The 26,414-nt window shown below is 46.1% G+C and overlaps 1 protein-coding gene across 3 annotated transcripts; it reads right to left on the reverse strand.

The window, feature by feature from the left end:
* Positions 1–26,414, reverse strand: TMEM209 (transmembrane protein 209). 3 transcript variants are annotated; one of them, XM_081879971.1, is made up of 16 exons: positions 26,324–26,414; positions 23,038–23,147; positions 22,816–22,955; positions 22,209–22,267; positions 20,069–20,200; positions 18,547–18,788; positions 10,481–10,685; positions 9,395–9,570; positions 7,599–7,670; positions 7,314–7,410; positions 6,879–7,004; positions 5,699–5,796; positions 5,051–5,165; positions 4,179–4,276; positions 3,193–3,266; positions 1–1,997 (listed from the first exon to the last, which is right to left on the reverse strand). In XM_081879971.1, exons 3-16 carry the CDS (start codon positions 22,950–22,952, stop codon positions 1,943–1,945), a joined length of 1,686 nt encoding a protein of 561 aa, XP_081736097.1. In that variant the 5' UTR covers positions 22,953–22,955; positions 23,038–23,147; positions 26,324–26,414; the 3' UTR covers positions 1–1,942. The 3 variants fall into 3 exon arrangements, with proteins under 3 accessions (XP_081736097.1, XP_081736096.1, XP_081736098.1); XM_081879970.1 differs by having other exon boundaries at positions 23,038–23,150; positions 26,324–26,404; XM_081879972.1 differs by lacking the exon at positions 23,038–23,147 and having other exon boundaries at positions 26,324–26,396.

The raw sequence follows: 26,414 nt of genomic DNA on the forward strand, positions 1-26,414 counted from the left end.
TCAAAACAGACGTTTTAATGGCAGCACCAAGACAGGTGTCAGCAAAGGTCTCAACTCCCTGAGGAAAGCATGACTCGGATCAGAAAAACATAACACACAAGCTGCTGTCACAGCAATAGGTCTTAAGACCAGTGGCTATGGAAGTAGAAGCAGACACCCCCTGCCATCTCACCAGCCTGTTCCCTCCTGCAAAATCCAGTACAAACACACTTTGTCAAGGCAACAAAAGAAGCTTTGCTTACAAAATATGCCGCTCTGGGTCACAACAAGATCTGTTGATATGTTGAGGGTTAGGGTTTCACAGAACTGAATTAAGAGATGCAGGGCTGCAGACCTCTAGCGGTAAATTAATTAAATTAGACCTACAAATTGTCGTGCGTGCTGTGGTTGCAAGGCAAATGAATTATATTTTATGCTGAGAGTTAGGGTTTGTTTTGGAAAGTCCTATTCTTTAAAAGAGGGTGCAGTTTTCTGAAATAGCTCTGTTTGTCAAATGCCTGGGCACCAAGATGTACATGCTAAGGTTTGGGAGCTTTTCGCGGGGGAAGCCTAATTTTAAAAAGGTGCGGCAATTGTTCCAGCCACTACTTCCTTTCCAAAACCATCAGGCACACAGAGCAGCAAAATTGTTCTCTTGCAAGGAAGTACAACTGCAGCCAAGATGTTTGCAGACTGGAAAGGCCCCAATGATGTGACTGGAAGCAGAATTCGTTCATTAAAATACATATATATACCAAATTATCCAAAGACATGCGACGTCCAATCCATGCCAATCCTTCTCCCGCCCACCACACAGTCTTAACCTAGGAGGAAAAATAAACTACAGTGGTACCTCTAGTTGTGGACGGGATCCGTTCCGGAGCTCCGGTTGGATCCTGAGGTTTTCGCAACCGGAGGTGCCGGTTCTGCACATGCGCGCGGTAGAGCACTTCTGCGCATGTGGCGAAACCCGGAAAAATACTTCCGGGTTTGCTGCATGCGTATCCCGAAGGATACGTAACCAGAGGTGCTCATAAGTAGAGGTACTGCTGTACTGGTTTATTTGGCAACAGGACTCATGGGGCAGTTTTGCTGGAATGGCAGGGTGATGTTCCAGTCTTGTAGCTCTCTGCTCATCAGACTGCGTTGGGGAAGAAAAGGCAGCAGCACTTCCATGCCATGAACTATTGGAAACCCCTGTGCTTTAGATGCAGTTCCCGTAGAAACATGAAATTTGAAACCCCCCCAACCCAAAATACTACATCTCCCAAGGGCCCTGAGAAAAGGCCGTGTCAAAATGAAGTTTGCCTGCTGTTCTGTGCTGCTGATAAGAGGAGCTGGAATACTGTCCCTTCAAAAAAGAAAAAAAAGGCAAGGTAGATGATACAAAGTCACTCGTGCTCTAGAGATGAAAGGCACATACCTTTGTAACCAAGACTCAAAAGAAACCCGATTTGATGTATTTCTGTGGTTTGGGGCCTTGTACTTAAGATATACTGATGTGACCTTTTTTTCTGACACGGCAAAATGGAAGCAGCCTCCAAGAATACACAGCCTCACTTGAATAGTTTGGATCCAATTCAGCAATGCATTATCAACTTGGTGTCATGCTTATATGAATCTCCAGAGGCAGATGGTTTGTGTGGCAAACAGGCCTCCTGTTGTCATCTAAAAGCAGCAGTCGCATTCAACAGAATGATATCCAAAAAGGTAATTCAGTCCATCTAGAAATGATGTAACTTTCCCACTGTGATCCTCAAGTCAAGTCATTCACAGAAACCATTTGGTTTTGATGCTGAAAGTTTCTCATTATTATTCCAAATACAGTTTTTAAAAAACAAATGTCTTGCTTTATATATCCAAACCATGCTTTCAAGGTAGTAAGTTCAGCAAGCTGCTGAGTTCTCTTCCCAAAACAAGTCGGGGTGTTTATCCCCACGTGTCCTGCGACAGGGACTGGCAGCTAGTCTCCAAAAATCCACAAAACGTTCACACCAGATAAGCCAAGATTGACCCGCCTGCAAAAAATAGTTAATGCATTTCATATCAAGACATGTAAGTTATACCATTCATCATTAAATAAGAAATTTAAAATGTTAAAGTCTCATTTGAAGCTGGTGCATCAGGAGCAGGGTTAAGTTAAATCCCTCCATTCGATAACTGCATTCAGGACTCTCTATAGAAATATTGCTACTGATAAACAGAAGCCAATTCTAATGTCCGTATTTATTTGATTAACTGGGCTTCATTCTCCTACTCCCACTTACCATATTTTTCGCTCTATAAGACGCACTTTTCCCCTCCTAAAAAGTAAGGGGAAATGTGTGTGCGTCTTATGGAGGGAATGCAGGTGGGAGGCTCTGCTCAGAGCTCCCTTTAAAGAGTGCGTGGAGCGTGTGTGCGGCTCTTCAGGGCTTTTCCCCTCCTTGGTAAAAGCCCCCAAGAGCCGCACGCACACTCCGCGCACTCTTTAAAGGGAGCGTGGCTCTTGGGGGAGCCTTAGCTGCACGCAGCCTCTCGCGGGCAGGGGATGAAGGCTCCCCTTGCCCGGGAGAGGCTGCGCATGGCAAAGCCAGAACAGCCAGCGGGATCGCAGCATTGCTGCGCAGCAATTCTGCTGCCTGTCCTGGCTTCTGGCTTAGCTGCGCAGCCTCTCCCGGGCAGGGAATGAAGGCTCCCCTTGCCCACGAGAGACTGCGCGCAGCTATCCCATAAGCCAGGACAGCCAGCGGGATCGCTTCTGGGATTCAGAACCCCCCCCACCCCCCCGGTTTTCCTCTTCCAAAAACTAGGTGCGTGTTATGGTCTGGTGCGTCTTATAGAGCGAAAATTACGGTAAAATAGGGAGTTTTGTTTGTCAAGCCTCCACCCCAATACATGTACATGCCAGCAATAATAATAATAAATGGGGGCCACCCCAGCTCATTTTCAGTCCTTCTTGCTAAATATTTCCACCTGCCACCCCTCCCCACTCTATCTGTTCTCTTCCACCCCTCTCCCCCTCCACCCTGAATGTGATGGGATAAGCTCTCTTCTGGGCAGGCAGCAGATCACTTCTCCTTGTTTAGGGACACAGGAAGATGCCTTATGCCACTGCTGCCAGACTGTCGGGTTCCTCTATCTTGGTACTGTCCACACTGACCGAGAGAAGCTCTTCAGTGGACATTCCCAGCCCAGTGTTGGGTTCAGCAATACGCAGAGCGCCATACCTACCCAAGCATCCCAGATTCTTTAGTCTTTATGATGTACAGGAACATTAGCAAGGTGTGGAACAAGTTGTTTCTGCCCTAAATTGAAAGACAAAAGGGGTCCGAGTGAGCAGGAGGGGAGTCACGGGACAAAGTCTTAGACTAAGCTGTTGCCCTTTGTATATTGTCACATTGCAATACTGGAATTGCTTACACCTCTGTAAGACCACTATGTACACACCTGGTTGGGTCAACTGAGAATCTAGTGCACAATACAGCATCTCCCAGACCCAAAAGCAGCTATACTTTTGGATAGCTCAAGAGTGAACTGTTCCCCCCCCCCGGCTTCCTAAGTATCCTATACATTAACCCGGCTTCCTAAGTATCCTATACATTAAATGTGAGCTCATTCCCAGGACTGTGGGCCCTTATGCAATTGAGGCTGCACCACCCACACCCAAGAGAGAGGGGTCAGCAGGTTCCCTCAGGGAAGCCCCAGGGGCTGCAGAAGTAACCAAAAAATCTTCAGGGGAAAACTACCTCCAAAACGCCAAAAAGCTGAAAACAGACCGATGAGGCTGAAAACACACTAATGGGGACTAAGCAAACTCAGTGACTGCATGCTGGTTGACAATTAGGGGAAAGAAGCAGAAAATTCAGGAGGGGAGCGGGAAATGTCATGTAGAAGCTTTAGAAAAGGGAATCCTGAACAGCAGTACTTCATACCACAACATTTTGTTGCAGGGATTGTCACTTATAATGAAGGGTAACTGGCAAGCCTTGTTAAGGGAGACAACCAGTACTTTGCTCCGTTCTCCCAGCCACAGATTGACCATGCTGCGAGGAAGACAGGTGACAGCTCAACAGGTGTGTGGAGACTAATGCCATGGAAATATCCTGTAGAGCAGACGGCTCATATCCCCACCCCTAGCAGTTTTGGAACACCACCCAATTTCTTCTGTGCTGATCTGCTGTCCTGGAGGCACCAATGGGAAGTTGCTACATTCCTACCTTTGGTAGACTGTAGACTTGTCGCTGGTAAATAAGTTCATAGTGGGGAGGGTTGACGCTACTCTGGTAGATGCAAAACAAGTTCTCGTTGGAGACGTCTGTGAACAACAAGTTCATATTTTGCCTTGATTAATGGAGTTATTTGGCTGATGACAAGTGGTAAAAGGCAAAGGGACCCCTGACCATTAGGTCCAGTCACAGATGATTCTGGGGTTGCGGCGCTCATCTCGCTTTATTGGCCGAGGGAGCTGGCGTACAGTTTCCGGGTCATGTGGCCAGCAGGACTAAGCCGCTTCTGGCAAACCAGAGCAGCGCACAGAAATGCCGTTCACCATCCCGCCGGAGCGGTACCTATTTATCTACTTGCACTTTGATGTGTTTTTGAACTGCTAGGTTGGCAGGAGCAGGGACTGAACAACGGGAGCTCACCCCATCGCGGGGATCTGAACCGCCGACCTTCTGATCGGCAAGTCCTAGGCTCTGTGGTTTAACCCACAGCGCCACCCACGTCCCTTGATGACAAGTGGTAGAGGGAGGGAAATAATACCCAGCCATTTCCCCTTCGCCCCCCCCCCCGAAACAACTCTGCAAAACCTCAGCTAAGCATCACCACTGGATACAACCCTGTGTGTTTGTTTATATAAAGTAAGATAATGCTACTCAACACATAGCTTGTGGGATACTGCTGGATGTATCTAAAGGCCATACTCAAAAAGTTTTATGAGGCTCCAATATGCATACAGAGCTCCATGTACACAAAGGCATCCCTGCTTGTTTGGAGTTTCCTCTGTTCTCGTGATCAGCCATCACCAATGCGTGAGGGCAAAACACCGCCCCACCCAGTTCATAAAATGCTACAACAGCCCCATTACCTGGCTTATCAGGCATTTGGATGAAATGTTGGGAGGTGAATGTTTTGCCATCGGGATATTTTGGATGAGGTGGTAGCCTGGAGTCAAGGTATGTGCAGAACACGTGCATGATAATCTGAAGAAAGGGAAAGAAATGAATTTCCTCACCATCATTGGCAAGAAAATATCCCCAGAATAAGCCATACATTCACTCTTCTTCTTAATACAAAACAAAACTCCGTTCCCAGGCAGCTGAACAAAGAATGACATGAATATGACCCTTCCTAGCAAATACTTATATAGCAGCATTCAACCGAGCTGGGACAGAGACAAACAAACTCCTTAATGTCTGCTAACGACTTACTGTGTTTGCGTCACTTCAAATCAATTTTATTCTAGTGTTTTGAGAAAATGTAGAATTAGTTAAAAAATTTCAAGGTCAGTCCAATACAGGCAACCTAGCAATCAGCTCAGATCCAAACATAAAAGTTCGTACAAATGTGATTCGTTTCATGTAACCTCATTTAAGCACAAGAGGACTAAAATTAATGGTGTATAACCCCTGCTTCTGAGTACTGCAGTCTATGCTCCCATCTAATTCTTAACGCTGTTGCTGAGCCACGGAACCTTAATGGAATATATTCAGGGCAGACAACACAGAAGACTTACTGCAGAGTCTGTGGGCAAATCAGTATCCCATTTCCGTGCTTTGAAGTCTCCGCCCCGATTCCACCGGAAAGAGCTCATGCACCCTCCTTGAGAAAGCTCTGTGGGTTGGCAGAATTGTACAGTATGTTATTTGGGGACAGAACTGGAGGAAGGTTTAACGAAAGAGATTCTGTTCCTGGAGCTTCAGTACCATTCAGTGACTGAAAGAGGCAGTTCTAAAAGAGGGCTGTTCCCTTCAACACCTGTTTGTCCAGCCTTCATCAACCTGGCGCCCTCCAGATGTTTTGGATGATGGTGCTGACGGGAGTTGTAGGGAGCCAAATTGGCAAAAGCTGGTTTAGAATGATATACCTGAAGGAGCATCTCCACCCCCATCATTCTGCCCGGAAACTTAGGTCCAGCGTCGAGGGCCTTCTGGCAGTTCCCTCACTGCGAGAAGCCAAGTTACAGGGAACCAGGCAGAGGGCCTTCTCGGTGGTGGCGCCTGCCCTGTGGAACACCCTCCCACCAGATGTGAAAGAGAAAAACAACTACCAGACTTTTAGAAGACAGCTGAAGGCAGCCATGTTTAGGGAAGCTTTTAATATTCTGTTGGAAGCCGCCCAGAGTGGCTGGGGAAACCCAGCCAGATGGGCGTGGTATGTATGTATGTATGTATGTATAAATAAATTATTATTATTATTATTATTATTATTATTATTATTATTATTATTATTATTATTATTACATTTGGTTTCAGCCTGGGGAAAACTTCATCGGGATCACCATTAAGTGCTACACTGCCAATCTGTAATACAGTGGTACCTCAGGTTAAGTACTTAATTTGTTCCGGAGGTCTGTACTTAACCTGAAACTGTTCTTAACCTGAAGCACCACTTTAGCTAATGGGGCCTCCTGCTGCTGCCATAGCACGATTTCTGTTCTCATCCTGAAGCAAAGTTCTTAACCTGAAGCACTATTTCTGGGTTAGCAAAGTCTGTAACCTGAAGCGCATGCAACCTGAGGTACCACTGTATTGTTGTTTGAAACTCAGACCCCCCTTCCACCAGCACACCTCTGCCTTAGCAGAGGCCAAAGTGCAGAGGCCTTGCTGATGCAACAGCAGCTTGATGAAAACCAGTGCTAATTATACCTAGCGTAAAAAAGCCCCAAAATGAACACCAGCACTTTGACTCTTTACCTTTGATCCTTTCAACCAAATATTCCTGGTTTTGTGTAAGGTCCAGGTACTGCACTATTGTGTTCAGCGTGGGAATGAGTGGAGCTTTAACCAGGGCTGCTTGCTTCAGACTGCTGATACTGGCATCTGCAAAAACAAAAGGCCATGAGCCCGCCAGACAGGAAAAGCCCCAAAAGTTCTAAGATAAGTGATGATAAGGGCTGCTCGCTTCCTTTTATTTAATCTACAAGGTTATGTTCTGCTACCCACAAACATGCAAATTTATCTGTACAGTGTCCCAGTAGATCACAACAACCTGATCCGACTCTACCTCTAAATGTAAACAAATGTGGCGTCCAAATGGTGTTCCCAGGTATTACCAAATGGTAAAAATAGTGGGCTATTTCCCCTTCAACAGGAGATAACAGACTACAAGTTTTATGTAAGTCAACGTACCTCCAATCTGCAACTCTGGGCACCCCATTCTCCGCATCTGAGTGCTCACGGACTCAATCTCTTGAACGAGGGGCACTAAAATTGTTTCATTGATCCACTAAATGGCAGAAAGAAAGAAAGAAAGAAAGAAAGGTAAGTTGAACTGCATCTTGGGCTTTAAAGCCATTTCAGTTTGTCCCACAGAGCAATCTATCAGCCATCCCTACTTAGCTTAATTTGACTATTTACCCCCAAATCAAACAAGAAGTCACCTGTCTGATTTCAAAGGCCAGTGGCAGAACTCACATTTCTGAATTTAGCAGTCCAGGAGTCCATGTGATCCAGCAGTTGCCTACTCATTGACACTCTTGCCCAAACCTGAATGAGAAAACCAGATAAATCAATCAACCTTTTTATTCGACCGTCAGTCAGAAAAAACAAAAAAATACAAATACATTTGTCAATACACAGTTAAAACATCCAGGAAGATTTTAGAGCTTAGCCAACACTAAAAGGGCTAAACAGATAGCCCCATGTCAATACAATCAATTATGGTCTTGCGACGCTTAAAGGCTAAAAAAAGAAATTTGGCCACCAAGAAAGGTATAGCTCTAGTGACATTATTCAGCAAGTGTAAAACCTGGTTTTCTCCGGGTAGGAAGCTAAGTTGACATAGGAGTGGGTCTATAAAGTTTTGTCTAAGCTCTACATAAGAAGGGCAAGTCAAGAGAATGTGTTCGGTGGACTCAACCACACCGATAGCACAATGACAGGTTCTCTGGGCGTATGGTACTCCCCTGTACCTTCCCCACAATATCGCAGAGTCAAGGACATTTAATCTAGCCACTGTAAGACGTCTGCGGTATTCCACATAGTGGATTTCTGCAAGGTAGGGGGCTGGTATGGTCTGAGAAAACCAGATGGTCTCAGTACGTCAACTCAGTCCAGTCATTGTATGATTATTATTATTTACATCCTCCTATCTTCTTGAAACATAGTAAGCAAGTTATAAAGTTGCAGGTCCTATAAACTTTTTATTTTATCTATACCCCGCCCATTTAAAAACAAAATAAAACATCAAACAATAACAACAATCAGATCAAATACAAAAAAAGGCACAATAGCTTTAAAATAAACAACTTATATCAAACAAAGCAGTATCAATAACCCATTAGAGTCTAATAGTAAACAACAATTACTACTCCCAAATCCACGCTCCAATGCAATTTTACTCTGAATTCAGTCTTCCAGTCCCAATGCGGTTCACTATTACGTACATGCACTTGTAGTGATTTGCCACTAACGTGTACAGTGGTACCTCGGGTTACATACGCTTCAGGTTACAGACTCTGCTAACCCAGAAATAGTGCCTCGGGTTAAGAACTTTGCTTCAGGATAAGAACAGAAATCGGGCTCTGGCGGTGCGGCAGTGGCAGTCCCCATTAGCTAAAGTGGTGCTTCAGGTTAAGAACAGTTTCAGGTTAAGAATGGACCTCTGGAACGAATTAAGTACTTAACCCAAGGTACCACTGTAATGGCTCTAGAGCACTGGTCTTCAGCTGATGGGTTGGGACCTGAACTAAGGTGAGTAGCACTAAAGGTAAAGGTAAAGGGACCCCTGACCATTAGGTCCAGTCGTGGCCAACTCTGGGCGCTCATCTCGCTTTATTGGCCGAGGGAGCCGGCGTACAGCTTCCTTCCGGGTCTTGTGGCCAGCATGACTAAGCCGCTTCTGGCGAACCAGAACAGCGCACGGAATCGCCGCTTACCTTCCCGCCGGAGCGGTACCTATTTATCTACTTGCATTTTGACGTGCTTTCGAACTGCTAGGTTGCCAGGAGCAGGGACCGAGCAACGGGAGCTCACCCCGTCGCAGGGATTTGAACCGCCGACCTTTTGATCGGCAAGTCCTAGGCTCTGTGGTTTAACCCACAGCGCCACCCGCATAGCACTACCACCATATAAATATATCGGGGGAGGTGGGGGGTTCCCCAAAAGCATGTTTGGGTTAAATGTGGGTCTGGATGTGAAAAGGTTGAAGACTGATGCTCTAGAGATGCCATTCAGAAGGAAACAATCCCCGATGCCAATCTTCCATTTACCTCTTCAGCGACCTGCTTGGAGCTCAACTCAGCTTCATCTTTGTGGGCCGAAGGGGCTTGGGACCTGCAGGCAGGTTGGTACTGGAATTTCCTGAGCATCTGGGCATAGTCTGCCATGGACCGGCTGTAGTTCCAAAAGGTTGGGCTGCTAGAAGGAGAACTGGAATCTGTGCTCCCTGTAAAAGGTAAAGGACCCCTGGACAGTTAAGTCCAGTCAAAGGCGACTTTGGGGTTGCGGCGCTCATCTGGCTTTTGGGCCGAGGGAGCCAGCTTTTGTCCACAGACAGCTTTCCGAGTCATGTGGCCAGTATGACTAAACCGCTTATGGCAAAATGGAACCCCATGACGGAAACCAGACCACACAGAAATGCCGTTTTTACCTTCCCGCTGCAGTGGTACCTATTTATCTACTTGTACTAGTGTGCTTTCAAACTGCTAGGTTGGCAGAAGCTGGGACAGAGCAACAGGAGCTCACCCCCGCCGCGGGAATTCGAATCACCAACCTTCTGATCGGCAAGCCCAAGAGGCTCAGTGGTTTAGACCAGTGTTTCCCAACCTTGGGCCTCCAACTGTTTTTGAACTACAATTCCCATCATCCCTGACCACTGGTCTTGCTAGCTAGGGATGATGGGAGTTGTAGTCCAAAAACAGCTGGAGGCCCACGGTTGGGAAACACTGGTTTAGACCACAGCGCCACCGTGTGCTCCCTGTAATTATCCAACCACAAGCATGCAAAAGAAATTATGGGGGGAAGAAGAAGAGTTTGGATTTGATTTCCCACTTTATCACTACCCAAAGGAGTCTCAAAGCAGCTAACATTCTCCTTTCCCTTCCTCCCCCCAACAAACACTCTGTGAGGTGAGTGGGGCTGAGAGACTTCAGAGAAGTGTGACTAGCCCAAGGTCACCCAGCAGCTGCATGTGGAGGAGTGGAGACGCGGACTCAGTCCCCCAGATTACAAATCTACTGGCTACGGGAATCTACAAATCCACGGGAACTGGTTGGCAAGGCTTTCATAGCTATGGACATACATGAATACTCCATCAGGTGGGGCCAAAGACATCATTTACATGGAGAATTGCCTACCCAGCTGAACTCTGTGCAGCTTCTCCTCCTCGCTTCGAAGGAAGTTGTCCAGCGACCTGAGGTCCGTCATATAGTCTTCCTTGCCAGTAGGGGAATTGTATACAGTTGGCGAAGAGCGATACCGTGACCTCATTCCACTGCTATCCATTGGGCCGATGCTGGTGGGGTATGGTGAAGTGCTTGGGGAAGGGCTAAAAGGGGGGACCTAGGCAAAACAAAATGGAATATACTGATAGATAGATAGATAGATAGATAGATAGATAGATAGATAGATAGAGTGGTGCCCCGCAAGACGAATGCCTCGCAAGACGAAAAACTCGCTAGACGAAAGAGTTTTCCGTCTTTTGAGGTGCTTCGCAAGACGAATTTCCCTAAGGGCTTGCTTCGTAAGACGAAAACGTCTTGCGAGTTCTTGCGAGTTCTTTCCCCTCCCCCCCTTTTTCTAAGCCGCTAATAGCCGCTTAGCCGCTAATAGGGGTGCTTCGCAAGACGAAAAAACCGCAAGACAAAGAGACTTGCGGAACGAATTAATTTCATCTTGCAAGGCACCACTGTAGATAGTTTCTTACGGTCGGAGACCAGCTTATAAAACACACTTGGGGGTACAGTCCCAGAAGGAAAATAAACAAACAAAACAATGTACAACAATAAATTTAAAATTTATAAATGTGATAAACTTTAAGATAAACTACCGCAGAGAGTTGACCCAGAGTTACCCATGGAACAATGTTTGGGGATTTTCTTAACGAACTAGTTTGAGTCGGGAGATGGTCTGCGCCTACAGATCTGTACAGATGTCTGGCGACCATCCAGGTCGTCTTCTGATCTTTGCCAAGCAGGAAAAGGTCAAATTTTTGCTTTTCTGGGAGGTCAGCAAGCCTCACCAGTAGGGGATCAATGGTCTTACTACGTGCCTCTTCATAAAAGGGACATCTAAAGAACAAGTGCTCTGGGCTTCCTATCTCCCTGGAATATATTGCGAATCCCAACACGTGGATGAGTGATCTCTCCCCGTTTATTTTCCTTTTTTAAAAAAAACATATTTTTTATTAACAGGCCAATCCAATCACATTATTTCCAAATCATATTAATTCCAAATTATACAGCCAAATTTTTAAATTTTGTTGGGGGTACCCATACATCAAGCTCCGAACGAGGATCAAAACATCACTTCTGTTGCTGCTTTTATCAAACAGTTCTATCCAGATCTGTCCAGATAGTCTCTTTATTACTTTCTTCATCTTCATGTTGTTATCATATATTCCTTTCTTCTTATTGTTATCATGTATTCCTCTGATAGTCTTCACAAGCAGGTTAGAAGCAAACAACTTCTGCGTGGGTTTTGCACACTCCAATAGTCATATCTCATAAGGACAGTCGCCATTCCTCCCCTTCTTCAAAAATTTATCCTCGGTCTGTCCTATTAATTTCCCCAAGCTTGCCGCGTATATCACAAAGGGGCTCTGCCAGGTTATCACATTCATAGAATCATAGAATCATAGAATCATAGAGTTGGAAGAGACCACAAGGGCCATCGAGTCCAACCCCCTGCCAAGCAGGAAACACCATCAGAGCACTCCTGACATATGGTTGTCCAGCCTCTGCTTAAAGACCTCCAAAGAAGGAGACTCCACCACACTCCTTGGCAGCAAATTCCACTGTCGAACAGCTCTTACTGTCAGGAAGTTCTTCCTAATGTTTAGGTGGAATCTTTTTTCTTGTAATTTGGAACCATTGCTCTGTGTCCGCTTCTCTGGAGCAGCAGAAAACAACCTTTCTCCCTCCTCTATGTGACATCCTTTTATATATTTGAACATGGCTATCATATCACCCCTTAACCTCCTCTTCTCCAGGCTAAACATGCCCAGCTCCCTTAGCCGTTCTTCATAAGGCATCGTTTCCAGGCCTTTGACCATTTTGGTTGCCCTCCTCTGGACACGTTCCAGTTTGTCAGTGTCCTTCTTGAACTGTGGTGCCCAGAACTGGACACAGTACTCCAGGTGAGGTCTGACCAGAGCAGAATACAGTGGCACTATTACTTCCCTTGATCTAGATGCAATACTCCTATTGATGCAGCCCAGAATTGCATTGGCTTTTTTAGCTGCCGCGTCACACTGTTGGCTCATGTCAAGTTTGTGGTCAACCAAGACTCCTAGATCCTTTTCACATGTACTCTCAAGCCAGGTGTCACCCATCTTGTATTTGTGCCTCTCATTTTTTTTGCCCAAGTGCAATACTTTACATTTCTCCCTATTAAAATTCATCTTGTTTGTTTTGGCCCAGTTCTCTAATCTGTCAAGGTCGTTTTGAAGTGTGATCCTGTCCTCTGGGGTGTTAGCCACCCCTCCCAGTTTGGTGTCATCTGCAAATTTGATCAGGATGCCCTTGAGTCCATCATCCAAGTCGTTGATAAAGATGTTGAATAAGACCGGGCCCAAGACAGAACCCTGTGGCACCCTACTAGTCACTCTTCTCCAGGATGAAGAGGAACCATTGATGAGCACCCTTTGGGTTCGGTCAGTCAGCCAGTTACAAATCCACTGAGTGGTAGCATAGTCAAGACCGCATTTTTACCAGCTTCTTTACAAGAATATCATGGGGCACCTTGTCAAATGCCTTGCTGAAATCAAGGTAGGCTACATCCACTGCGTTCCCTTCATCTACCAGGCTTGTAATTCTGTCAAAAAATGAGATCAGGTTAGTCTGACACGACTTATTTTTCAGAAATCCATGCTGACTATTGGTGATCACAGTATTCCTTTCTAGGTGCTCACAGACTGTTTGCTTAATGATCTGCTCCAGAATCTTCCCTGGTATTGATGTCAGACTGACTGGGCGGTAATTATTTGGGTCCTCTCTTTTCCCCTTTTTGAAAATAGGGACAACATTTGCCCTCCTCCAGTCTGCCGGGACTTCGCCTGTTCTCCAGGAATTCTCAAAGATGACTGCCAGTGGTTCTGAGATCACATCTGCCAGTTCTTTTAATACTCTTGGATGCAGTTCATCTGGCCCTGGAGACTTGAATACATCTAAACTAGCCAAGTATTCTTGTACTATCTCCTTAGTTATTCTGGGCTGTGTTTCCTCTGCTGAATCATTTGCTCCAAATTCTTCAGGTCGGGCATTGTTTTCTTTATCGGAGAAGACTGAGGCAAAGAAGGCATTGAGGAGTTCAGCCCTTTCTGTGTCCCGTTTGCATTTCACCATCTTCTCCTCTGACTGACTCCACTGTTTCTTTGTTCTTCCTTTTGCTACGAACATACCCATAAAAGCCTTTTTTGTTGCTTTTAACCTCTCTAGCAAGCCTGAGTTCATTCTGTGCTTTAGCTTTTCTGACTTTGTGTCTACACGTGCTGGCTATTTGTTTGAATTCCTCTTTGGTGGTTTCCCCCCTTTTCCATTTTTTGTACACATCCTTTTTTAACCTTAACTCAGTTAAAAGTTCTTTAGATAGCCACCCTGGCTTCTTTAGGCACCTTCCATGTTTCCGTCTCATTGGTATTGCCTGAAGTTGTGCTTTTACTATCTCCCTCTTAACAAACTCCCAGCCATCATGAACTCCCTTTCCTTTTAATATTACTGTCCATGGGATCTCACCCAGCACTTCCCTAAGTTTTATGAAGTCGGCTTTCTTAAAGTCAAGAAATTGAGTCCTAGTATGCTTGGCTGCTGCTTTCCGCTGTATAGTAAACTTCAGAAGAGCATGATCACTCGCGCCTAATGATCCTTCCACTTCTACCCCACTAACCAGGTCATCAACATTGGTTAGGACCAGATCTAAAATGGCTGTTCCTCTTGTTGCTTCTCCCACTTTCTGGACAACGAAGTTGTCTGCAAGGCCAGTGAGGAATCTGTTTGACCTTATGCTCTTGGCTGAGTAGTAATGGGGGACTTCAATTACCCGGATATTTGCTGGATGTCAAATATCCGGGTAATTGAAGTCCCCCATTACTACTATCTCCCTTCCTTTTGCATGCTTGGCCATCTGTTCCAGGAAGGCATCATCTATGTCTTCCGTTTGGCTTGGGGATCTATAATAAACTCCCACAATGAGGTCCCTGTTATTCATCTCTCCCTTAATTTTGACCCAAATGCTCTCTTTTTGGCTTTGAGGTTCTAAATCTTGGATCTCTTCACAGGTATACACATACCTGACATATAACACCACTCCTCCTCCTTTCTTGTCTGGTCTGTTTCTCTGAAATAGACTGTAACCCTCCATTATTACATTCCAGTCGTGGGACTTATCCCACCAGGTTTCAGTGATGCCTATTATGTCATATTTAGTTTGCTGTACCAAGAGCTGAAGCTCATCTTGTTTATTTCCCATGCTTTGCGCATTAGTGTACAGACATTGAAGTCCATTAATCATTCCCCCGTGTCTCTTATTTAAGGATTTTTTCCTCCCACCACTAGGTCTGCGTGCTGTTTGCTCCATTTGGTCTATGACATTTGGATGATCATGTTCATCAATTGATAGACTCCTACCTTCAGGAGCACTGTCTTCCTCCCCCACATTAGTCAGTTTAAAGCCCTCCTGATGAGGTTTCTGAGATTTTTGGCAAAAACATTCCTCCCAACCGTTGTGAGGTGCAGCCCATCTCTTGCCAGAAGTCCATCTTCAAGAAACTGCAGTCCGTGATCTAAGAATCCAAACCGTTCCTGTTTACACCATTTGCGAAGCCAGCTGTTCACTTCCACTATTTTTCTCTCTCTCCCTGGGCCACGTCGTTCAACTGGGAGGACAGATGAGATGACAATTTGTGCATTTAATTGCTTCAATTTCCTGCCCAGAGCCTCATAGTCTCTTTTGATCTTCTGGAGGCTATTGCTTGCAGTGTCATTGGTTCCCACGTGAACCAAGAGGAAGGGGTATTTGTCAGTGGGTTTTATGATTCCTTGCAGTAGTTCAGTTACATCTTGGATCTTAGCCCCAGGGAGACAGCACACTTCCCGAGACATCTTGTCAGGCCCACAGATCACTGCTTCTGTTCCCCTCAGTAGGGAATCCCCTATCACCACTACACGCCTCCTCTTAAGTTTGGTCGGGGTTCTTCCGTGATCTGTCCGTTCCAAGGTCACCTGCACATTCCCTGAGGACTGACTTTGCTGCTCGTCTTCATATACCTGATCGACTGTAACGAGGGAGAGATCCTCAAATGGAGTCTGCTCTTCGTCTTCCATGCTAGAGGAGAGGACCTCAAAGCGATTGTGTATTTCTAAACAATCAGAGCGAACCCTGGGCCTCCTACTTCTTTGAGTCATGTTTCTCCATATATCTGGCTCCTGTGTTGGTGAACTAGCCTCCTTCTCAGGGGAGTCCCCTGTCTCCTCATCATTCACATTCCAATGACCCTGGTCCTCCTCCCCTCGTCTTTCTTCGACAAGCCTGTCTTAGCAAGACGCCATTAAAAACTGTGTCATAGAATTTTTCCTCTGCTCTCCAATATTTACAAGTCCTCTCTTTGATCATTAATTCACTCCACACAGCTCTTAAATTCTTGCTTGCGATTAATAAAAGGCGACAATTCGTCTCTGGGGTGGAGGATTATTAATACTCACAGAAGGGAAAGAAAATAAAAGTTTTTTTCCTCCAACCCCCCTCTTTTTTTCACGCCACATGTACCAGTCTCGTAATGGTGGTTCATCGCTTGATTTATTTGTCTCTTCCCATCGCTCCAATCACAGAGATGCATTAATCAGCAGCCTTATCTCTCGAGCTTTGCTTGATGTAAGTGCTTCAGCTTCTTTCCAATTATATATTTCCAATTATATTTTCGAGCTGAAGCGAACCAGGGCGCTGATTGGAGACAGCGTCAGGAAGAGCCAAGCTCACCGAGGGCTGGTGCCAAATGTCCTGCACCCCCTTCTCTCGAATCCGGGGGTGCATTATGGACATCGCTGGCAAGGCTGTCCCCCCCATCTCCTTGGGGGGGGGGGGCAGGAAGACAGCATACCTCCCATAGCAGCCTCTTTATTACCTCGTGTGGGTCGGAGAGATGTTATTGTCGGCCATCTTCCAATGTGCCACCTGGTGGCCCCCCTCTCCCCGTTTATTTTCCATCAGAGAGCTGCAAAGTTTGTTTTTTTTTTTAAAAAAAGAAAGAAACAGTAACTTTTGCTCATGCCTCTGGCACTTGGCCCAATGGGGGTACAAAAGGTGGGAAAATCTGGAAAGGATTCCAGCTCTGCATTGCAACAGGATAAGCTCATGTCATCTGAGGCGGTTGAAATCAAAGCCATGTTGGAGCAGGGAAGCGGTCAAGGGGTGGAGGTGCAAGTCCTAAACACACAGACCTCATCAGTGAACACATCCACACTTCCAGCCTCAGCCTCCCTATCCACAACTGTAAAATGGGGAGAGACAGTGTGGTGTAGTGGTTAGTGCTGAACTGGAAGAGACCAGAGTTCAAATCCCCACTCAGCCATGAAACACACTGGGCCAGTCGCTGCCTCTCAGTTCAATCCACCTTACAGGGTTGTTGTGAGGCCCATGCAGGGAATGGGGTAGCCATGTACACTTGCTCTGGGCCATGGAGGGCTAAACCAGCTGGGGACCCCCACCAGGGGCCTGCTGGACTTACACTATCGTGCCAAGAATACAATGTTCTGGACTTCCATCAACCACATCTGAAGATTTTTCAGTCTTTATCACTTAGTCTACATTTCTTAATTTCCCTATTACTTTTAATTGTCCTTAACTAATAACTCTCTTCATAATCTTCTCTGCAATATTTTGCATAATCATCCTTACAAAACTTCTTGCAGTCCTACTAGCGTAACCTGTTTATTACAATTGCTTTTCAAATAGTTCAAATAATTACTCAAGTCCTCTGAGAATCTCTGGTCCCACAGGTTTCTGATCCTTCCTGTCATCTTATCTAATTCTGCATAGTCCATTAATTTTGTCTGCCATTCTTCTTTCATCAGTAATTCTTCTTGTTTTCATTTCTGTGCCAATGATACTCTTGGGGTTGTTGTTGCATATAAAAACAATTTACTATCCTGTCTATTAATATCCTCCCCTACAATGCTAAGTAAAAATGCTTCTGGTTTTTTTATAAATGTATATTTCAACATCTTTTTCTTCTCATTATATATCATTTCCCATAAGCTTTTCACTTTCATACATTCCCACCACATGTGATGAAAAGATCCTTCTTTTTCTTTACATTTCCAATATTTATTACTTGTTTTATACATTTTGGCTAATTTGTTGTGAGCATTTTAATGAGGAGGAGAGCCATGCTCTTCACCTTGAGCTGCTTGGAGGAAAAATATAAATGCAGCAAAATAACTGCAACATGCATGTGTGCATGAGTGCCCACAGAGTGCTTTGAGCACTAAATGAAAAAACATTTTTATAAATACTTGTTGGTATTATATCAACAACCTCAGATATGGAGATGACACAACTTTGATGGCAGAAAGTGAGGAGGAATTAAAGAACCTCTTAATGAGGGTGAAAGAGGAAAGCGCAAAATATGGTCTGAAGCTCAACATCAAAAAACCGAAGATCATGGCCACTGGTCCCATCACTTCCTGGTAAATAGAAGGGGAAGAAATGGAGGCAGTGAGAGATTTTACTTTCTTGGGCTCTGTGATCACTGCAGATGGTGACAGCAGTCACGAAATTAAAAGACATCACCTTGCCAACAAAGGTTGCTTTTGCATTCTGGTGCTGGAGGAGACTCTTGAGAGTCCCATGGACTGCAAGAAGATCAAACCGATCCATTCTGAAGGAAATCAGCCCTGAGTGCTCACTGGAAGGACAGATCCTGAAGCTGAGGCTCCAAGACTTTGGCCACCTCATGAGAAGAGAAGACTCCCTGGAAAAGACCCAGATGTTGGGAAAGATGGAGGGCACAAGGAGAAGGGGACGACAAAGGACGAGATGGTGGGACAGTGTTCTCGAAGCTACCAGCATGAGTTTGACCAAACTGCGGGAGGCAGTGGAAGACAGGAGTGCCTGGCGTGCCCTGGTCCAGGGGGTCACAAAGAGTCGGACACGACTAAACAACAACAAAAGTATTATAGGAGGAAAGACTAATGAGAAAGTTCTGTACCTTACTGTAGCAGCTGCCTGGGGAGTAGCTCATAGCAGCACTGTAAGAACCAGAGCTGCTGCCCGACAGAGCCTGAAGTTGAGGGCTGTAGCCGGACATGCAGCTGGAGGCAAATTTTGGGCTGGCACTCGGCGAGCGGGAAGGGCTGTAACTCAGCACACTTTGCCCCTGGATGGGAGGAGAAGGCGTCAAAGGAGGAGTTTTCTTTGGCGTCAGCTCACGGGGTGGAGTAGTCTGGACAGCTGAAATTGAAATTTTTAAATATATATATTTTTAAGCCTTAGGAAGTTTCTGCACCTTTATCATTTACACAGCCCAACAGGAAAACAACAAGAATCCCCCGACAGCATACGAATCAATCTGGCTAACCTGATTCAAAAATACACACTCACACCCCGCTCACACACAAATACAATTCTCACTACAGCCAACCAAAGACAACCAATCCCACCCTAAGCCATTCCCAACCTCGCACCACCAACGAAATACAACAAGTGAACCGTAAGAGAACCCATACAAGCGACTCTGACACAGCCCCTCACACACACTAAGTAGAATAATAGGATAACCACCCCACTCGCCCTCTTCCCTTCCTTCTTCTTCTTGCTAATTATTTAAACCAATTCATAAACCAAGAGCTTAAACACTCATCACAAATAATGAAATATATGTTGTAGATATTTTCCCACATTTATTATGCTATTTTTGGGATATACAAATAACATGAGAAAACTTGGTATATTTATTTATATAACATTATTCTTATTTATAAAACCTAATAAAAAAAGAAAAGAAAGAAAGTTTCTGCACATCCCACAGGATCGTATATATGCCAAGGAATTCAGCCATTTTGTTTGCTTTTTAAATTTTCTGCCCTTCGTGGTGTGTGTTGCAGAGAAAGCTTGGCGGGCGACAACAGGCTCCTGGTGGCACACCAAGCACAGCTACATGTAAGATCAGGTAAAAAGGTAAAGGGACCCCTGACCATTAGATCCAGTCGTGGCCGACTCTGGGGTTGCGGTGCTCATCTCGCTTTATTGGCTGAGGGAGCCGGCGTACAGCTTCTGGGTCATGTGGCCAGCATGACTAAACCGCTTCTGGCGAACCAGAGCAGCGCACGGAAATGCAGTTTACCTTCTTGCTGGAGCGGTACCTATTTATCTACTTGCACTGGCATGCTTTCGAACTGCTAGGTTGGCAGAAGCAGGGACCGAGCAACGGGAGCTCTCCCAGTCGTGGGGATTCGAACCGCCGACCTTCTGATCGGCAAGTCCTAGGCTCTGTGGTTTAACCCACAGCGCCACCCGCGTCCCGTAAGATCAGGTACACCCACCCTATTGCCTTCCCCTTGCCCTCCTCGACAAGATGATCTGTCAAATACATGACTTTCCCTGTAGAAAATATCAACTACACACCACTTCCATTGTGTCAGTATTTGCACGGGTGCTCCAAATGTTTGGAATAAGTTACTTGAATTGCAGAGTTGTTGTTTCTTAATCTGCATTTTAATCTCCATTCCTACCTGCATTCTGCAACCCCAGAAGGGTCTGCTGTACAGGACTCATAACCAAGCTGGTTGGGGCCATAGTATATTTAAAATACCTCCAGAAGTCAAATAAGGCATTAAGGCTGAACAAAGATGCAAATGCAAGTTCTAGAACAAAACAGAAGATTACAATAAGAGTTTGTGAACGGCATGATTCTGGTCACAATTTACACAGCCAGCCACTCATCGGTTTTATCGTACGAAAGATGCTGGTTTCACCAGGTAATCGGAATTATCAAAATATTTGAACAATCAAGAAATTTAGTATGAAAAGTGTCGGTCTGTAGCAGAAAAAAGGGGGGGGGACAGAGCAGTCACGGCCAATTAATACTTTATAATTTGTCACATATATATGCACTTAGCAACTCAGAGAAATGGTCTAACCAGAGGTAGCACCAGTCACAGATGATGGCACTTGTAATGCTGAACTATTCTTAAGGGAATAAAGGGCAAAAATCTGCACCACCGAGGTGTGGTGGCGGGGGGGAGGCTGGAGGGAAGAGAGGTGCAGCCCTGAAGCTAACTCCTGAAACACAGACCAGAGTTTGCAGGATGCTGGTGTTGTGTCTGCACCTGACCATGTTTACCCAGTATGGATGGAACCTAGACGGAGGGATAAGCAAGCATGGGGGCAGCAAGGTGGCTTTAAACCCTACAATACAGCTTTATACCCTTATGAGGGATGGTTGAGGGAGCTGGGCATGTTTGGCTTGGAGAAGAGAAGACTGAGAGGTAATAGAAGCCCATCTTTATCTGCAGGGATGTTAAATGGAGCAAGCTTTTCTCCTGCTCCAGAGAGGAGGACTCAAACCAGTGGAATCAAACTACAAGAAAGGTTTCAGCTAAATATTAGGAAAAACTTTTCAACATCTACATGCAGCCGCTGGGAGAGATCATCAGGGGGTTTGGGCTGGGTGTCCATCAATGTGCGGATGATACCCAGCTCTACCTCTCTTTCAAATCAGAATCAGTGAAGGCGGAGAAGGTCCTGTGTGAGTGTCTGGAGGCGGTTGGAGGATGGATGGCGGCTAACAGATTGAGGTTGAATCCTGACAAGACAGAAGTACTGTTTTGGGGGGACAGGAGGCTGGCGGGTGTGGAGGACTCCCTGGTCCTGAATGGGGTAACTGTGCCCCTGAAGGACCAGGTGTGCAGCCTGGGAGTCATTTTGGACTCACAGCTGTCCATGGAGGCGCAGGTCAATTCTGTATCCAGGGCAGCTGTCTACCAGCTCCATCTGGTACGCAGGCTGAGATGCTATCTGCCTGCGGACTGCCTCGCCAGAGTAGTGCATGCGCTGGTTATCTCCCACTTGGACTACTGCAATGCGCTCTACGTGGGGCTACCTTTGAAGATGACCGAGAAACTACAACTAATCCAGAATGTGGCAGCTAGACTGGGGACTGGGAGTGGCCGCCGAGACCACATAACACCGGTCTTGAAAGACCTACATTGGCTCCCAGTGCGTTTCCGAGCACAATTCAAAGTGTTGGTCTGACCTTGAAAGCCCTAAACGGTCTCAGTCCAGTATATCTGAAGGAGCGTCTCCACCCCCATCCCTCTACCCGGACACTGAGGTCCAGCACCGAAGGCCTTCTGGCGGTTCCCTCACTGCGAGAAGCCAAGTTACAGGGAACCAGGCAAAGAGAACAACAACTACTAGACTTTTAGAAGACATCTGAAGGCAGCCCTGTTTAGGCAAGCTTTTAATGTTTGATGCATTACGGTATTTTAATATTTTGCTGAAAGTCATCCAGAGTGGGATGGGGGGTATAAATATATTATTATTATTATTATTATTATTATTATTAAAACTTTCAGACAGGAAAAGTTGTTCAACAGTGGAATGGACTCCCTCGGAAGGTGGGGGACTCTCCTTCCTTATGAGGTTTTCAAAAAGAGGTTGAATGGCCATCTGCCAGGGATTCTTTAGCTGTGATGACAACATTGCAGAGGGTTAGGCTAGACGACCCTTGAAACTACAATTCTGTGAAAAAACAAAACCCAGAGGATCACCTCCTCACTTCCTTTTTCTCTCCCTAAAGGCATAAATATAGAGACATTCCCAGTCCATTCAATCAACTTCTACATTCTTCTGGAGTTTCAGAGTACTTACCAACATACCATAGTAACCAGCACGAAATGTTATAATAGGAACTGATTAGTTTTCCAGACCTGGGGAGCAGGAGGGAAGAGGGAGACAAAGGTCATTCATAGCCCCACAGCATGGAATCACTAACTACTTTTCAGTGATTCACAATAAATAGCTCACTCCCCATGATGAAGATACAACAATTTCCCCCAGAATGAACTTTATGGCTGGATTTCCAGCACCTCACAGTGGCCTCCCTGATTCCCTCCTCCAAATCTGAGCTATGAGAAATTTGTGTCTTCCACCCAACAGTCATCTGCCAAAGCAGAGCAGACACGTTTACTCATTACTAATACCTTAAAATTTAATAGCATTTTAGAGCGTCAGAAAACACTTCCACAAACATTCTCTCTGTCATTTTTAAAACAGCCAAATACAGCAGCTCAATTATCACCATCCCCTGTACGGCTGACACCAAGGGAAAGTGACTTGAAATCCTTTATGAATTCATGGGATGATGAACGATGAATTCATGGGAGAAGCAGTGAACATTTATCTCACTGATGACTATGGGCCACAAGAAACCATCAGCAAGGATGCAGAATGAAGTTGGGGTGTTTGCCTCTCTTACATTTCAGTATAAATCATGCCAGCGATGGACAAGTTCAGAAGCCCCCATGCCAAGACCACTTTTTTTGCTTCAGTTTCTTTCCTCATCTCGATGGTCCTGTCAATGAGGGAAGCAGCTGGACCTTGTTCCCCCTTCATTGTCTGGAAAGAGCAGAGGGACAGTTAGTTATATGAGAACATTTACTTAACATTGAAAGAAATTTCAGTGCTAATTCAAGTGCACCTTCTCCTGTTTACCCCAAAGCTGTGCGACCGGATGTCCCCTTCTTCCCTCGAAATCTTCTCAAGATGGTCTCTCAGCCTTCTACGGCAGATGGGGGGAGCCAATGGGGGCTGCTGGGAGAGGAAGGGGAAAGTCCGACTATACAAGCAGAAATTCCTTTCATAGAATTGTAGAGTTGGAAAGGACCAACCCCTTGCAATGTAGGAATCACAGCTATTACACTTGCAGATGGGAACTGCGGGATATCCCCTTAAAAGGTAAAGATAAAGGGACCCCTGGCAGTTAAGTCCAGTCACGGACGACTCTGGGGTTGAGGCGCTCATCTCACTTTACAGGCCGAGGGAGCCAGCATTTGTCCGCATACAGCTTCTGGGTCATGTGGCCAGCAGGCCTAAGCCGCTTCTGGCGAAACCAGAGCAGCGCACAGAAACGCCGTTTACCTTCCCGCTGGAGTGGTACCTATTTATCTACTTGCACTTTCACGTGCTTTCGAACTGCTAGGTTGGCAGGAGCTGGGACCGAGCGACGGGAGCTCATCCTGTCGCGGGGATTCGAACCACTGACCTTCTGATCGGCAAGTCCTGGGCTCTGTGGTTTAGCCACAGTGCCACCCACGTCCTTTACCTTGAGCCAAATTTTATGTTGCAAGCTCCTCTCCTTGCATTCTGCACACTGATGAAGCCATAATAATAATAATAATAATAATAATAATTTTTATTTATACCCCGCCCTCCCCAGCCAAGGCCGGGCTCAGAGCGGCTTACAAGCAATAATAAAAACAAGTTGAATGATTACAACTTAAAAACAAAATTAAGATACAACATTAAAATACTGAAACATTAAAATATTAAAATGTAGCCTCATCGCAGGAGGAGAAGGAAAGGAAAAAAGAAAGAGAGGGAGGGAATCAAATTGGCTCCAAGCCAAAGGCCGGGCGGAACAACTCTGTCTTACAGGCCCTGCGGAAAGAAATCAGATCCTGCAGGGCCCTGGTCTCATGAGGCAGAGCGTTCCAGCAGGCCGGAGCCAGAGTTGAAAAGGATTGAAGCTAATCTAACTTCCTTAGGGCCCGGGACCACTAGGGTGTTGCTATTTATGGACCTTGAGGCTCTCCGTGGGGCATACCGGATAAATAAGTAGTAAAGAGAACTAACTACATCTGAAGCTCCTTTTCACAGTAAGCAAACATTATAGGTGCACTTCAGTTGTTTGCCGTCAGGGTCTTAAAAGGGCCTTAGCCCACCAGTCACCTTCCTTTGGGCCGCATAGCTGCAAAGCAATTTTTTCCACTAACATTACAAGTGTCTCTGCTCTGCACCCAATGCTAATTTTGCACCTTTGTCTTATCCCAATGGTCTTAATGCCATTTACAGAAATACATTCATGGATTAAATTTTGTTTCTATTGAACACCACACTGCCCTGTGATCTTCAGAAGGGTGGCATGCAAATTTAATAAATAACAATAAGCTATTGGGCAGCTAATGAACACATTAAGTATTATTATTATTATTAGTTGCTTTACAGAAGGGAAAAAGCATTGAAACAACATGGAACAGTAAAATTGCAAGCAATTTAAAACCAGGAGAGTTTTAAAAGACAGAAAGATGCTTTCAACTGGAATCTTGGGGCACAGTTCCATGTAAATCATACACTCTTGTGATCATTATATAGTTGTTTATACTCTGCTTTCCCCCCACCCAGGAAATTTACAGATAAGAACAGCTAAAAACACGGGGGGGTGTCAATAATTAAAATACAATTAAATATATACACAAGTTCTATTAAAACATAGTTGAGTTGGTCAGAGCGTGGTGCTGATGGCACCAAGGTTGCGGGTTCAGTCCTTGTATGGGGTAGCTGCCTATTCCTACATTGCAGGGGGTTGGACTAGATGACCCCCAGGGTCCCTTCCAACTCTACAATTCCACAATTCAAATACAGTGGTGCCTCGCAAGACAAAAAGAATCCGTTCCGCGAGTCTCTTCGTCTAGCGGTTTTTTCGTCTTGCGAAACAAGCCCATTGACGGCTTAGCGGATTAGCGCTATTAGCGGCTTTTAGCGGCTTAGCGGATAAGCAGATAAGTGGCTTAGAAAAAGGGGGGGAAGGAAAAAACCCCCGCAGGAACTCGCAAGACATTTTCGTCTTGCGAAGCAAGCCCATAGGAAATTCGTTTTGCGAAGCACCTCCAAAACGGAAAACCCTTTCGTCTAGCGGGTTTTCCGTCTTGCGAGGCGTTCGTCTTGCGGGGCACCACTGTAATTACAATAAAAACAGCATGCCGCCAGTCCCCTCATTAAAACAGTCGGTTCCCGAAAGAACGTTTGAACAGGAAGGTCTCCTCCCCCTGCACAGCGGAGGGACGACAAGGAGGGAGCCAGGCTGGCTTCTCTTGGCAGGGAGTTCCACAGCTGCCTGGGAGAAGCCACCACCGAGAAGGCCCTCTCCCGCGTCCCCACTGAATGTGCCCGAGAAGGTGGCAGGATTGAGCCCAAGGCCTCCCCTGGGCAGATTCCCATGAGGGGAACACGGTCCCTCAGGCAGCCTAAGCCTTCCAGTAGCACCTTAAAGACCAACTAAGTCAGTTCTTGGTATGAGCTTTCGTGTGCATGCACACTTCTTCAGATACACTTTCGTGTGCATGCACACTTCTTCAGATGCACTTTCATGTGCATGCACACTTCTTCAGATACACTTTCGTGTGCATGCACACTTCTTCAGATACACTTTCGTGTGCATGCACACTTCTTCAGATATCTGCATGCACACGAAAGCTCATACCAAGAACTGACTTAGTTGGTCTTTAAGGTGCTATGGAAGGAATTTGTTCTGTTTTGACTATGGCAGACCAACACGGCTACCTATCTGTAACTAGCCTAAGCCTTATTAGCCAAGGCTGCCTCATGTTAGGGGGCCAGCCGGGCCCACACTTCCTGGCCCAGCTACCAGGAGGTGCCAGGGACTGATCCTGACACCGGCTGCTCTGCCCCACGGCGAGAAATGGGGCGCCCCACGCGCTCCCCCTGGGGCAGGGGCAGCCTGAGGGCCCTCCAGGCGCTGCTGGACTACAACTCCCATCATGCCTAGCTACTGGCCGTGCTGGCTGAGGCTCATGGGAGTTGGAGTCCGGCAGCCTCTAGTACCACAGGCTTAACCGTCCCCGCCTCTGGGGCCCAACGGTAAACGGGGTCCCAGGGAGCGCATGCGCAACACTCACTCACCCCCCCCCCAATTCAAAGGCAGGCCGACCCCCTCAACTTCCCCGCGCTCGTCTCCCCTCACTCACCCCGGCGGCTCCTCACGCTGCTTCGTTTTTAAAGCGCGCATGCGCAGCGGGGCCGGCTCCTTTTTTAAAAAAATCCAACCCTCTGACGACA

This window comes from Podarcis erhardii (genome assembly GCF_964252035.2).
Source record: "Podarcis erhardii genome assembly, chromosome: 10".
Classification (NCBI taxonomy): domain Eukaryota; kingdom Metazoa; phylum Chordata; class Lepidosauria; order Squamata; family Lacertidae; genus Podarcis; species Podarcis erhardii.

Excerpts from the sequence above, each read along its gene's own strand:
- TMEM209 (XM_081879971.1), bottom strand. The coding sequence starts at position 22,952 with ATGAAGGGGGAACAAGGTCCAGCTGCTTCCCTCATTGACAGGACCATC. Across the intron at positions 18,789-20,068 it reads TCTGGGGTTGCAGAATGCAG|CTGTCCAGACTACTCCACCC; the intron begins GTAGGAATGGAG and ends TTTCAATTTCAG. Across the intron at positions 10,686-18,546 it reads CAGGCAGCTGCTACAGTAAG|GTCCCCCCTTTTAGCCCTTC; the intron begins GTACAGAACTTT and ends TGTTTTGCCTAG.